Below are 16,148 nucleotides of genomic sequence, written 5' to 3' on the forward strand. Positions count from 1 at the left end.
AAAAAAAGAAAGAAAAAGAAAGAAAAAGAAAAAAACAAAAAAAACAAAACTCTCTTGGACCAGAGATTTTTAAGATGCTAAAGACAATCAAAGAAGTGCTTCCTGTAAGGAAAGAAAAAAGGAAATTCAGCTTTACATAACTCTTTTCCCATTCTTCTTCTTAATAGATTTTAAGAAAATGTAAAAACAGCATTCCAAATTCAAGTTACATAATATTCCAAGGAGAGTACTATTTTATAAGGATGTGCAAATTACTGGTGTTCTTTGCTTTTCTTATTAACACAAAGGATTCTAGCCCACTTAAAAATTAATAGTTTCCTTAATGTCATCGTCACCTTTTGGGGAGAGAAGAGTGTTTGTGAAGATATCAAGTTTTCAAATTGTCATACCCTCTTCAGAGAGTGAAAGCTTATCAAAATAATAAGCATTAAATTATTTTTCCAGCTTCAGCTCTCTAACATATAGTTAAAAGTCTAAAACGACAGCCTTGTTCTTTAGATAGTGATTCTCAACGGGGGTGACTATGCCACCTGAGGGGACATTTAGGAATGTCCAGAGACATTTTTGGTTGTAACAACTATAGGGAGGTGGACAGGGGCTGTGCTACTGGCATCTAGACACTGGCATCTAGTTAGTAGAGGCCAGTGGTGCCACTAAATAACCTTACAATGCACAAGAGGGTCCTTTTTTAACTGTTTAAACCAAAATGTCAATAGTACTGAGGTTGAAAAACCCTGTTTTAGATATATCTTCTGAAGAGTAGGAGTAAGAAAAAAGTTGATAAAACCAAACTTTCAGAATGAACTGTCATATTTTCACACTTTAAAATCAAGTTTTAACAGGCAGATATTTTTAAATATATATATATATCCAACAAATGCTTTTAGAAAGTAAACTACATATAAATTCAATGTCTCTTATAAGGAAAGTAACACCCTGTATTTATTATATAAATAATTACTAATAAATAAACACAAGTATCAAAAGTGTGACCCAATAAGATTGATAGTTACATAAGATTTTGTCAACAAAGTTCACCTTACTTCTCTTCATATAACTTTATAAAACATCACTAGTTTTAAAGATGATTCTAGAAGCATAAATATAGAAAAATCCACATCTCATAAGTAGAACTGATCGTTTCCTGGGTTCAAGCTATGAATTTTTGAAGGTTTACTTCACGTAACAAAAGCTCTGACAGGATCAGGTTTCCAAATAAAAAGAATATCAGAAGCCAGTTGGGCTGCAAGGTAACCTGCAACATACCTATCACGCTCTTGGCAAAAGAAGCTCTCTTCAGGGTCGCCAGACCTAGGTCTCCAATCTTGACGGAGCCTGTGGGGCCAGTGATAAAGATGTTGTCACATTTAAGATCTCGGTGAATAATAGGTGGAGTTCGAGTATGAAGAAACTGAAGTCCTTTAAGGATCTGACGGCACCAGCTTCTTAGAACCTTGATCTTCATCACCTTAAACCTTTTCAGGTACCTAGAAAAGGGAAGGTATACCAAACAGGTTATCAACAATATGAGTTTACTGCTTTGAAGAATTCCATTAAATTCTAACAAATCTGAGATAGGAATATCAAATTTAGAATATTAAGATTCAGTAACTAGAAAGGTTAGTGATACTTTCAGTAAGGTTAAAGGGGATAGGATAATAAGTGGTTGGTAAGTGAATTCTGATAACAAAGCACAAAAAATGAATTCCTTAAAATTAGATCACTACTAAAATGGTTTAAAAGTTAAGGGGTAGAGTTTAACTTCTGGCAAATGGTAGGGCAATTCTTACTGGATGCAGATATAAAACTCTAGAAAAAATATATACAAAACAACTACTTGAAAGCTTTGAAGAGCAATCAAAATCAGGCATAAACTGGAAGGGAGTTCACATGAGGAAAAAGGAAAAGCACTGCTTGAGCTTCCTACTTGTTACACCTTTTCAGCTAAGGGAAGGCTCCAGTTTGACTGTGCAGGTAAGCTCAAACCGGGATAGAAACCTGTAGCCTTATTAGCTGAGGAATGTGAGGACAGAGTTTGAGATGACCACAGCATCTAGAACAGTGCTGTCCAATAGAACTTTCTGCAATGACAGTCTGTCCAATACAGTATCCACTAGACAAACATGAATATTTATACTCAAATGTAGATTAATTAAAATAAAAAATTCCATTTCCCACTTGCACTAGCCACATTTCAAGAGCTCAACAGCTGCCCTGTGGCAGGTTATAATTTCTTTATTCATTCACCCAATGATGGATACTTAGGTTGCTTCCATGTCTTGGCTATTGTAAACAATGCTGCTATGCACACAGCAGTACATATAAATTTTAGAGTTTGTGTTTCGTTTCCTGCAGGATAAATATCCAGAAATGGAATTTAATTTTCATTTTTAATTTTTTGAGGAACCTCCATACTATTTTCCATAGTGGCTGTACCAATTTCCATTCCCACCAACAGTGCACAAGGGTTCTCTTTTCACCACATTCTCACCAACACTTGCTATTTCTTGTCTTTTTGAAAATAGCCATTCTAGCAAGTATGAGGTGGTATCTGATTGTGATTTTGATTTGTGTTTCCCTAATGATTAGTGATGTTGAGCATCTTTTCATGTGTATTGGCCATTTGTCTATCTTCTCTGGAGAAATTACTCAAGTCCTTTGCCTATTTTTGAATTAAGTTGTTTCTATTTATGTGGGTGAGTTTTGGGAGTTCTCTATACATTCTTGATATTAACCCCTTTTGAGTTATATGATTTGCAAATATTTTCTCCCATTCTATGGGCTGCCTTTTTATTCTGTTAATAGTATCTTTTGATGCACAAAAGTTTTCACTTTTCTTGAAGTACAATTTTAAACACACTGGATTTTAAAACATTTGATATGGCATACATTTCAAGCAACGCTAATAACCAAAGTCACTACCACTTTTGGTGAAGAGTATTAAGTTTTCTTTTTATTGATGAGGATAGTGAGACCAATGTCACACAACTATTACAAGACCGAGATGGCAATGAATTTCTTAAGCTTGCACTACTGCTACTGCCTGACTAGCTACTCTATCTCTAAGCTGTTATGTATACTACCATCAGATAAGTCTTTCTAAGGGAATGCTAATATAGTCCCTGGCACATAGCAGGTATTCAAGTGTTTTCTGAATTATTCAAGGCATTGTGTCACTGCTGGATCATGATCAAAACCTTTCCAGTGGTTCCCTACTATCCTTAAATTAAAGCAGAAACTAATCTTTTGTGTCCTGCATTCAAAAAAATTCTGTAACTATGTATGGTGCCAGACGTTAACTAGACTTACTGTGGTGATCATTTCACAACACATACAAATATGAATCATTATGTTGTACATGTGAAACTAACATAATGTTGTATTTCAATTATACCTCAAAAAAAATTTTTAGAATTAAAATAACACAAAAATTACATATATACTTTGACTCACATTTCATTTTTAGAAACCTATTCTATAGAAAAAAATAAGGACACAGGTATAAGCATGATTACTGTGGCACTGTTTGTAAGAAGAAATCCAATTTGCCCCCTACAACCACAAATGGGACATTTCCAAAGTCAGAGAAGCTAAATATGGTGAGAATAAGAAGTCGTGCTAAAAACATGAATATTAGTTAAAACCACCACAACCAAACAAGAAAAGTGACAACCAGGCACCATCAGTGCAGAAAAAACATAATTAACATATATATTATATATATAAATGAATGAATGATCTCCCTGATACAGCATTTCCAAGTCCTTCATTACAGCTGACTCATGCACAACCACTTTGCAGAAAAGCCTAAGCAGTTGAAAAGCTCCACCACTATAACCATAGCTCTTCATGAGCTTTTCAGTTCTAAAATATTTAATATACACTGACAACCAACTTGTGGTTAAATGGGGGTAATTATGGTACTATCCCACAAAATTGGAAGACAAATGATAAGAACAAAGGCTGCCCAACATTAGAGTATACGAAATTTTAGCTCAACAGAGAATACCAATAAAGAAATTACAAAAAGGAACCAAACAGAAATTCTGAAGCTGAAAAATAAAATAACTGAAATAGAAAATTCGCTGAAAGGTTTCAACACCAGATTTGAAGAGGCAAAACAAAGAAGCTGCAAACCTGAAGATAGGTCCACTGAAATTATCCAGTCTGAGAAGGAGAAATTAAAACAGAATAAAGAAAAATCAAAAGAGCCTAAGAGACCTGTGAGATATCACCAAGCTGACCAACATATGCATAATGGGAATCCCAAATAAAACAATAGAAAGGAGCAGAAAGAATATTCAATAAAATAAGAACCACAAGCTTTCCAAATTTGATAAAAGACATGAATCTACACATAAAAGAAACTCAACAAACTTCAATAAGAATACATTCAAAGAGATTCACACAATGAGACACATTACATTCAAACTGTTGAAAGCCAAACACAAACAGACAATCTTGAAAGCAGCAAGAGAGAAACAACTCGTTACGACCAAGAGATCCTCAATAAGATCATCAATTTCTCAGTAGAAATCACAGAGGCCAGAAGGCAGAGGAATCACATATTTAAAGTGTTTTTTAAAGAAAAAACTCTATCAACCAAGATATCCAGCAATATCAACCAATCATATCCAGCAAAATTATCACTCAAAAATCAAGGTGAGGGGTTGGTCCAGTGGCGTAGTGGTTAAGTTTGTGTGCTCTGCTTCAGCGGCCCAGGGTTCATGGGTTTGAATCCTGGGTACGGACCTATACACTGCTCATCAAGCCATACTGTGGTGGCATCCCACATATGAACTAGAGGAAGACTGGCACAGATGTTAGCTCAGAGAGAATCTTCCTCACCAAAAAAAAAACCAAAACATGAAATTAAGACATTCCCAGATAAACAAAAGCTGCGGGAGTTTGTTATTAGTACACTTGCTGTACAAGAAAAGCTAAAGTAAGTTCTTCAGGCTAAAATGAGAGAACACTAGACAGCGACTTGAAGCTATAAGAAGAAATAAAATCTCGGGTAAAGGTAACTATATAGCTAAATATAAAACCAACATTAATGTATCCTTAGTTTGTAGTTTCTCTGTTCATTTCCTATGTGACTTAAAAGACAAATACATAAAGCAATAATTATAAGTCAGTGGTAATGGGAACACGATGTATAAAGATGTAATATGTGACAACAAAAACATGGGGGAGTGGGGCTGGCCCCGTGGCCAAATGGTTAAGTTCGCGTGCTCCGCTGCAGGCAGTCCAGTGTTTCGTTGGTTCGAATCCTGGGAGCGGACATGGCACTGCCCATCAAACCACGCTGAGGCAGCGTCCCACATGCCGCAACTAGAAGGACCCACAACAAAGAACATACGACTATGTACTGGGGGGCTTTGGGGAGAAAAAGGAAAAAAATAAAATCTTTAAAAAAAAAAACAAAAAAAAACATGGGGGAGGCAAAGCTGTATAGAAGCAGATTTTGAATGCCACTGCAGCTAAGTTGGTATCAATCCCAACTAGACTGTTAGAAATTTATGATGTTAATTGTAATCCCCAAGGTAACCACTAAGAAAATATCTAAAAAATATACACAAAGGAAATGAGACAGGTATCAAAACAGTACATTACAAAAAAATCAATTAAATACAAAGGAAGGTGCTGCCCCCATGGCTGAGTGGTTAAGTTTGCATGCTCCGCTTTGGCAGCCTGGGGTTCACGGGTTTGGATCCTGGGCGTGGACCTACACACTGCTCATCAAGCCATGCTGTGTCAGCATCCCACACAGAAGAACTAGAAGGACTAAAAACTAGTATACACAAATATGTACAGGGGCTTTGGGGATGAAAAAGAAAAAGAGGAAGATTGATAACAGATGTTAGCTCATGGATAATCTTTCTTAAAGGTATTGAGGGGCTAGCTTGGTGGCACAGCAGTTAAGTGTACACGTTCCGCTTTGGCAGCCCAGGGTTTGCCAGTTTGGATCCCGGGTGCAGACATGGCACCACTTGGCACACCTTGCTGTGGCAGGTGTCCCACATATAAAAAAAAGTAGAGGAAGATGGGCATGGATGTTAGCTCAGGGCCAGTCTTCCTCAGGGAAAAGAGGAGGATTGGCAGCAGTTAGCTCAGGGCTAATCTTCCTCAAAAAAAAAAAAAGGTACTGAGAAATACAAAAAACAAATAGCAAAATGTCAGAAGGGCTTCCTTATCACTAATTACCTCAAATATAAATGGATTAAGCTCTCTAATTAAAAGACAGAGATAGAATGGATATATCTATATTTGCTGTCTACAAGAGACTCACTTTAGATCCAAAGACCCACATAGGCTGAAAATGAAAGGATAGAAAAAGACAGTCCACGCAAATAATAACCAGAAGAGGGTGATGTGGCTATATTAATATCAGACAAAACAGACTAAGTCAAAAACTGATAAAAGAGATAAATAATATTATATGTTGATAAAACAGTCAATTCATCGAGAAGATATATAATAACTATAAACATATACGCATCAAACAACCGAGCACCCAAACACATGACACAAAGACTGACAGAACTGAAGGGAGGAATATACGCTTCTGTAGTAGTTGGAGACTTCAATAACCCACTTTCACTAATGGATAGAACATCTAGATAGAAGATAATTAAGGTAACAGAGGATTTGAACACTATAAACCACTTAGACCAGAAATGTATGGAACATAACACCCAACAACAGCTAAATACATATTCTTCTCAAGTGTACATGGAACATTCCCTCAAGAAACCTCCCAACAAAGAAAAATCCAGGACTACATGGCTTCCCTGATGAGTTCTACCAAATATTTAAAGAAAACTTAACACTAATCCTTCTCAAACTCTTCCAAAAAGTAGAAAAGGAGGAAATGCTTCATAAGTCATTCTATGAGGCCAGTATTACCCTGATACCAAAGACACCACACGAAAACCAAACTATATACCAATGTCTTACAAATATAGATGCAGAAATCCTCAACAAAATATTAACTGCCCAACAGCATAGTAAAAGGATTATAAACCATGACCAAGTGGGATTTATCTATGAAAAACGTGAAGTTGTTAAGAAAATCAGTTAACATTATACACCACATTAGTAACACAAAGGGGAAAAACGATCATCTCAATTGATGTAGAAAAAGCATTAGACAAAATCCAACATCTTTCCATGATGAAAACACTCAAACTAGGAATAGTAGAAAATATATTCAGTATGATGAAGAGCATTTATGAAAAAACCACAGCTAACATCATACTCAATGGCAAAACACTGAAAGCTTTCTCATTAAGATTAGGAATACAAGAATAACCACTGCTATTCAATACTGTACTAGAAATTCTAGCCAGAGTAATGAGGCAAGAAAAAGAAATTAAGGCATCCAAATTGGAAAGGCAGAAGCAAAATCATCTCTATTTGAAGATGACATGATCCTATATACAGAAAACCTCAAAGAATACAAACATACACACATACACACCCCTAGAGTTAATAAAAGAATTCAGCAAAGTTGCAAGAGTACAAGATCAACACACATAAATCAGTTATGTTGTATACACCAACAATTAATAACTTGAAAAGAAAACTAAAAAAACAATCCTAGGGGCTGGCCTGGTGGCGCAGCAGTTAAGTGCACATGTTCCGCTTTGGTGGCTAGGGGTTCACTGGTTCGGATCCTGGGTGCAGACATGGCACCGCTTGGTAGACCATGCTGTGGTAGGCATCCCACATATAAAGTAGAGGAAGATGGACATGGATGTTATGTTAGCTCAGGGCCAGTCTTCCTCAGTGAAAAGAGGAGGATTGGCAGCAGTTAGCTCAGGGTTAATCTTCCTGAAAAAAAACCCCAAAAAGCAATTCTATTTGCAATAGCACCCAACAGAATAAAATACCTAGGAATAAATTTAAACAAGGAAGTGAAAGATTTATACATTGAAAACTAGAAAACACTGTTGAAAGAAATCAAAGAAGACAAATGGAAACATCTCATGTTCATGGATTGGAACACAATATAGTTAAGACGGTAAAACTACCTAAAGTGACCTACAGATTCAATGTATCTGTAGATTTATTTACAGATACAATCAAAATTCTATCAGCCTTTTTGCAAAAACGCAAAGCTAATCCTCAAATTCATATGGAAGGGGCCCCAAACAGCCAAAACAATATTGAAAAAGAAGAACAAAATTAGTGAACTCACACTTCTCAATTTCAAAACATAGTACAAAGCTACAGTATTCAAAACAGTGTGGTACTGACATAAGGATATGTAGACCAATGGAACAGTATTGAGAGTCCGGAAATAAACTCATACATCTATAATTAAATAATTTTTGACAGGGGTGCGAAGACCATTTAATAGAGAAAGAATAGTCTCTCCAACAAATGGTGCTGGGACAACTGGACATCCACATGCAGCAGAATGAAGGAGATCCCACACCTCGCATGTACACGAAAGTTAACTCAAAATAGAACAACCACCTAAACATAAGAGCTAAACCTATACAACTCTTAGACGGGTAAATGTGCATGACATTGGTTTTGGCAATACATTCTCAGACATAATACCAAAAGCACAAGTATCAAGAAAAAACATAAACTGGACTTCATCAAAAGTTAAAACTGTGTGCATCATAGGACATTATCAAGGAAATGAAAAGACAACCTATATTTGCAAATCACGTATCTGATAAGGGTTTAGCTTAGAGAATATATAAAGAACTCTTACAACCCAACAACAAAAAGACAAACAACACAATTAAAAAATGGGCAAAGGTTGGGGGCTGGCCCCGTGGCCAAGTGGTTGAGTTCGTGCGCTCCGCTGCAGGCGGCCAGTGTTTCGTTGGTTCGAATCCTGGGCGCGGACATGGCACTGCTCATCAGACCACGCTGAGGCGGCGTCCCACATGCCACAACTAGAAGGATCCACAACTAAAATATACAACTATGGGGGGCTTTGGGGAAAAAAAGGAAAGAATAAAATCTTTAAAAAAAAAAAAAAATGGGCAAAGGACTTGAAGAGACATTTCTCCAGATATATTTGGATAGACTTTTCTCCAAAGATATTTAAATGGCCAATAAGCACGTAACAAGATGTTTAACACCTGGTTGAACTCACTATGATTTCACTAGGGAAATGCAAATCAAAACTACAATAAGATACCATGTCACACCCAGTAGGATGGCTGTTTAAAAAGCAAAAAACAAACAAAAAGCCAAGTCTTGGCAAGGACGTGGAGAAATTGGGACTCTCATACATTCCTGGTGGGAATGTAAAATGGTTTGGCCACTGCGGAAAACAGTTTAGAGGTTCCTCAAAAAGTTACCATTTGACTCAGCAATTCCACTCATAGGTATATATCCAAAAGAAATGAAAACAGATACTCAAACACTTGTACACAAATGTTCATAGCAGCACTATTCACAATAGCCAAAAGGAAACAGCCCAAATGTCTACCAACAAATGGATGGATAAACAAATTGTGGTATATCCATGAAATGAAATACTATTTAATCATAAAAAGGAATGAAGACTGATATATGCTACAACATGAACCTTGAAAATATCATGCTAACTAAAAAAAGACTAACACAAAACGCCACATATTTTTTTATTCCATTTATATGAAATATCTTGATTAGATAAACCCACAGAGACAGAAAGCAGTTGGTGGTTGCCGAGGGCTGGGACAAGGGGGGACTGGGGACTTGTTTAATGGGTTTTAGTTTTGCAAGATGAAGAGTTTTGGAGATTGTTTACATAGTAATGTGAAAGTTACTCTAAGAGACCTGGGATTTCAAAGGCATGCTTCAACTCTTATCGTAAAACTCTTTATAACAGGGAATGGGGAATTTCTGCATTTGATCTATCTGTATTCCTGAAAAGGACGACAGGTCTAGCTGTTTTGCCTTCAATTTCTGATGCTATTGGAAATGGAATTATCTAGTGATAACTGTTACAATACAATTTGCATTTGATATGACAGCTGCACAGATGTAGCAAAAACTGCCCTATACAAGGTGATAAAATAAATAGGTAAAGCTTCTCAATAAGCTTCAACCTCATTTTAACCACTAGAGGGCTACCTTGTCATTTGAATTCTCATCCCTTAGCTACTCAATTTTCGAACCGCCAAGCACCATGACTTAACTTTAATAACTTAAAATAATTTATTCTGCTATAACTTCTCATTTTAATACTTACCAATAAATAATTATAAAATCATTTTATACACCAGAGGACTTTGTGGGCAGGAAAGTGAGCTAATACACTAACATCTGGAGGGACTGTTCCCTCCTTAGTATGCTGGGCAACAAAAGTAGGACTGGTAAGGCCTAAAATAAGAAAACTTAAATTCTCTCATACTTCTTGGTCAGCTTTTATGATATTGATGGACTTACGTTTTAAGTGTTCCAGATGTCATAAGTTCAGTCACCAAAACAATGCACTTCTTTCCTTTTACTGTGGATTCCCAGGAATCATAGAATCGAACAATATTGGGATGCTGAAGACCCTTTAACATTTCAGCCTCTTCTTTAAATCTCTGCCTCTCAGACTTTGTTAACTTCCGATCCTAAAATCAGAAACCAAAACAAAATGTGGTTTAAAATAATAAAACACCAAGTCACACAGTTAAATCTAGATGCTAAACATGTACTAAACTATAATGAGCAATGGTGTTAAAAACAGGAACGTTCTAAAACTAAAGTTACTAATAACTAGTAACTTTATCAGCCTGTCATATGAGTGAGAACAGGCTAAAGTGTAGTTAAGAAAACTTTGGATTATAAAGTCATGCTTGAAATTATTTTAGTATCATTACTGTTAATGTGTGCCTTGGATACAGTCACATTTCGTAGATGCAGTTAACTTACCACTTCCAAAATAAGCTTCTATTGCTAGAGATACTCAATTTAATAACATGGAACAAGTATGGGCTTTGGCAGAAAGATCAAAATATAAACTCCAGTTCTACTTTTGCTTTGATAAGAATTCCCTTTATGAATATATACTTTCCCCTCAGAGGACTTTGTAAGAATTATATAATCTACCCGGTATGCTTTCATCACACGTTTCAAGTGCCTCCTGGCACATCATAGGTTAACTGACTTCTTATCTGAGATGAACTGGGAAAACCACTTAATTTGTTGTTCTTCCCTTGACAAGGTCTCCTGCATACGAACTCTGAATTGTTCTGTAAATTAAAATTGAAACTATCTCTGTCATATTAATATTCTGTTAAAGCATGTAATACATACTTCAACAAACCATTCGAGGCATACAATAAAGTAATGTGTCCATCATACAGTTAAATGATTAAGCATTAGACATAATTTAAAGCCCCCTATGTAACTAGACTGTCCTTCCCATCACTCCTGCTCACCCTTAAATAGCCACTACCTTGAATTTTAACATACCATTCCCGTATGTGTTTTTTATACTTTATATGAAATGTTAAAATTTCATACAATGATACTATAGAGTGTGCATTCTTTGTAAGCTTACTTTTTCCACTCAATACTGTTTGAGATTTACCCATGATGGTATTCAAGGAGACAGTAAAAAATATCTATCATATTATTGTAACTCAGCTTCATTCATTATCACTGCTATGTACTTATCCTTTGTCTGAATATATCACAATTTATATAATCTCCTACTGACGAATCTTTACGTTGTTTGCCATTTTTTGCTACTAGAGTAACTGTAATGGTGTTGCAATGTTAATCTCTTTTGACATTCATTTGAGGGTGTCTCTAGGACACAAGGTCTTAACTTGGGGTGTACAAACCTCTTTAACACAGGTTTGTGAACTGGTATGAAAACAAATCTTTATTTTTCATTAACCTTGGATTGAAATTTAATATTTTCTTCAATTATGAATGTATACACCTAATAGTATTCAGCAGTTGACCTGTGATTTTTGTCACCAACAGACCTGCATATTTTCATATCACTTAACAGTGAGATAATCTGAAAACATCATTTACGTTAATCATTACTTTTGAAGGTATGATAGCTGTTAGGTCTTTCAGTAGATCTTATTAGTATACACTAATTATGTATACTATAACAAATTAAAAATTTTGATAACCATTTCAGTATAATTTGTTTCCATTATAACCCTATGTATTTTATTATATGGACTTAAAGCATTATTCTAGACTTCAAAAGAGATCTGAGGCACAAAAAAATATTAAGAATATCGATTAGGATACTATGGCTAGCCGTAGAATTACTGGATCATAGGGTATTAGACATCTTCAATTTTCACCATCAACACATTGCTTTTCAAAGAGATTGTGCCAATTTACTCTTCCAATAGCATTGTATGAATATTCCCATTGCTGCAAATGGTCACCAGCAATTGGTATTATTAGACATTCTAACTTTTGTCAATTTGATAGATGTAGAATCATATCCTGCTGCTTAATCTACATTTTCAGAGTCAATTATAAGACAAACTTTTGTGTTCTTTGCAGACTACTAGAGATTCCTCTTCTGCGAGCTCCCCAATCATATCATTTGTTGCTTTTATCTTATTTGTAGGATTCTTAATATATTCTGGATACTAATCCTTTATTGGTTTTGTGAGTTACAAATATCTTTTCTCAATTTGTGGTTTGTATTTTCACCTTGCTTATGATATCTTTTGATTACAGACGTTTTTATTTCACTGTAGTTCAATTTCTGTCTCTTACTTTGTGGTAGGTGGATTTTATTCTTCAGTAATTCTTTCAGACACTGAGGCCATAATTTTTATTTTTCCTTTTTAAAAATACAAATTTGTTTTGTTGGCTACATTTGGGAATTTATTTGTTGAGGAATTTAATTGGCTGAATAAAAGAAAGACTGGCTGTTACTTTTGTTCTCTGTCAGCCAACAACCCCGATATCATTTGATGAGAAACCCATCCTTTCCATATAAGCGTAGTTCAGTTCTATTTCTGGATTCCATATTCTATTTTAATGGTCTGTCTACCCCTGCACTAATACCACACATTATTTTTATTTATTTATTGTGTGTGCGTGTGTGTGTGTGTGAGAAAGGCTGTCCCTGAGCTAACATCTGTGCCAACCTTCCTCTATTTTACGTGGGATGCCGCCACAGTGTTGCTTGACGAGTGGCGCTAGGTCCGCGCCCAGGATCTGAACCTGTGAACCCAGGGCTGCTGAACAAGAGTGTGTGAACTTAACCACTACACCACCAGGCCAGCCCACCACACACTTTATTAAGTGCTATAATTTTAAAATAATTCATACCTATAGGACCACTTACTGCAACATTCTCCCATCTTCTAAATTATTTAGGCTATTTTTTTTCCAATCAGAAGACTTATTTTTATAACGTAGAAATTGTAGCATAAGTCAACTAAAACTATCAGAATATTATCAAGAATTTTAACTAAAAGCATATTACTTGGAATGACACTGAAGCTGTATAAATATTCTGTTCTCCAATAAACCTTTTCCCCAAGTAGCACATATTAATTTTTTAAACTTCACTAAGGTAAGTGTTTACCATAAAAAAAAAAAAATCATGGGGCTGGCCCCATGGCCGAGTGGTTACGTTCGCGCGCTGCGCTGCAGGCGGCCCAGTGTTTCGTCGGTTCAAATCCTGGGCGCGGACATGGCACTGCTCGTCAGACCACGCTGAGGCAGCGTCCCACATGCCACAACTAGAGGAACCCACAACGAAGAATACACAACTATGTACCGGGGGGCTTTGGGGAGAAAAAGGAAAAAATAAAATCTTTAAAAAAAAAAAAATCACTACTCTATTCACCCCTCACCCCTCCCATCTTATACATTATTTACCCTAATATTTTAGTTCCATCTAATATCCTATTACTTGTTAAGCAGACACCATTATAATTAATTAAATGGTATATGCTTACTTATATTTACTCATTTCTCTCTTTTTCTTTTTTTTGATGAGGAAGACTGGCCCCAAGCTAACATCTGCTGCCAATTTTCCTCTTTTTGCTTGAGGAAGACTGGCCCAGAGCTAACTCTGTACCTATCCTCCTCTGTTTTATATGTGGGATGCCACCACAGCATGGTTTGATGAGTGATGTGTGGGTACATGTCCAGGATCTGAACCCCCAAACTCTGGGCTGCCAAAGCAGGGTGCGAGAACTTATCGTCATTGGGCCAGCCCTTTAGTCACATACCTTTGTTCACCATTCCATTTTGCTCCTTACTCCCTTCTCTAGGTTCAATTTTCTTCATTTTTGAAATACATTTTTCAAAATTCTTTCAGTGAACATCCATTAGTGGTATAAACCTAGGTTGTTTGACATGTTTATTTCATCATCACTCTTAAATGATACTTTAGATGCATGGAGAATTCTACGTTGGTTTATTTTTCTTTCAGCACTTTCAAGATACTGTTTCATGGTGTTCTGGTATCTATTGTAGCTGTCAGTATAAATGTCCTCCTTTGTAGTTTATCTGTGTTTTCTCTCTGGTTGCTCTAAAGACTTTCTTAAAAAAATTGTGCTCTGCACATTCACTACGATGCATCTAGTTTTATTTATACATAACAGGGCTAATTGTGCTTTTTAAGACTCAAGTTTCAAGTATTTGTCTTCAAGTCAGGGAAAATTCTTAACTATTATCTCTTTGAATACTGCCTCCTCCCATTCTCTATTCTCTTCTCTGTAAGATTTTTATATGTGTGTTTCTATGTGTTGTGTGTGTGGAACCTTACTTGATATCCTTCATATCTTCTAATTTCTCTCTCACTTTCCATTTCTTTCTCTCTGCTACCTTCTGGGCAAGGTTCTCAGATCTACCTTCTGGTTCACTGTTTCCCTTGAGTTATTATAACTAACCTGCTTATTATCTCCCTTTAAAATTTTTTAAAAAATTAATAAAACTTTAAAGTCTAAAGGAGGCAGGGATGCAAAGGGGACATGGCAAGGTCTCAGTCTCTATTACAGAAATAAGAGAGAAACATAAACCAGACACTTCCAACTGACCATACAAGTATGGAGGACTCGGTACATAGGTGAGAGGGGCATATATTTGGATATCCATAAAGAAAATAAAACATAAAGTCAAGCAGTCTGTCTGTCACCAAAAGTATCCACTGAGGGCTTTGATGAAGGGAACTAAGTCACCACTCCAGTCGCTATTCTCCTCATTAGCATCACAAACAAAGCTAGGAGGGAAGAAAAAGGCACTTACTCGAGGCTTCAGCTGGGAAGGAATTCTGCCACTTCACCAGGCCCAATGCCTGGGGGAGGGATTTGGTCCTCTCCACTCAGTGGTAGCCCTAAACATGGGGTTTTGAGTAAGACAAGATAACTGGCAGCTCCCTTTGCAATGATCCCATCCTATCTCCACCCTATCCCTGCAGCACAGACAGACAAGTTTTCCCAGCTTCTTCCTTGGAATTTCCTCCCTCTCAGCGTGCTGGCTCTGTCTCCAACTTATCACTACAACATTGGCCTCTCTCAAAGTTCCACAAAAGCCCCCTTTCACAGCCCTTTATCATTTTTATTCCCACTCCCAATCAGAGGCTGCAACTATCCACAAAGGCACAGACCCTGTCCACTGAGACAGATCCATGGTAGCAGAGCTGTTTCATGCTGGGTTATTTTCCTAAAACGTTCCTTTCTCAGAGAACAGCCAGCCAACCTACAAGTCAAAGTATCTGGGGCCAGAAGACTGAGGAAGGTGCTACTTGTCACTTAGTTTTTAACTGCAATGCATTTTCATTTCTTGAAGCTCTCTTTGAGTCTTTATCAAATCAGTCATTCACTACTCCCCCAACAGCATCTTGATGCTTTTGTTGTTTTAGTTTTTAGTCCTTTAAGTCTTTTAAAATAACTTACTTCAGAAGCTCAATTCAAAATCACTTTAATCTGAGTTACTGAAGATCTAATTTTGCCTATTGTTTTGGCTGCTGACATTCACTCATGGTGGTTTGTTTCTTCATGTAATTTACAACATTGTATCCAATATGGTTATCTTAAACTGCGATTCATCTGTTGGAATATCCTCAGTTGTGGGTGTATCCCTGTAGACAGGCTCCAAGTTTGATGGACAGGCCTAGCCAGGCCTAGTGCCCCAGAGATATTACTAGTCTCAGCCATGACTCCATGCAATCAGTTCAAATTTGAATCTTATACATGTAT

General features: G+C 36.5%; 1 protein-coding gene across 31 annotated transcripts in view; it reads right to left on the minus strand.

Annotated features, from left to right (window-relative positions):
• Positions 1–16,148, minus strand: part of WNK1 (WNK lysine deficient protein kinase 1) — a 176,511-nt gene that overhangs the window by 97,847 nt on the left and 62,516 nt on the right. For all 31 annotated transcript variants that reach the window (XR_011497047.1, XM_070494743.1, XM_070494744.1 and 28 more), the window contains exons 2-3: positions 10,405–10,577; positions 1,267–1,487 (exon numbers count right to left, since the gene is read on the minus strand). Coding sequence is in view for 30 of the 31 variants with exons in the window: in XM_070494743.1 (XP_070350844.1) it covers positions 1,267–1,487; positions 10,405–10,577 (394 nt within the window). In the remaining variant the exon portion in view is untranslated. The remainder of the gene's footprint in view (positions 1–1,266; positions 1,488–10,404; positions 10,578–16,148) is intronic.

Source organism: Equus asinus, chromosome 22 (assembly GCF_041296235.1).
Source record: "Equus asinus isolate D_3611 breed Donkey chromosome 22, EquAss-T2T_v2, whole genome shotgun sequence".
In the NCBI taxonomy this organism is placed as follows: Eukaryota; Metazoa; Chordata; class Mammalia; order Perissodactyla; family Equidae; genus Equus; species Equus asinus.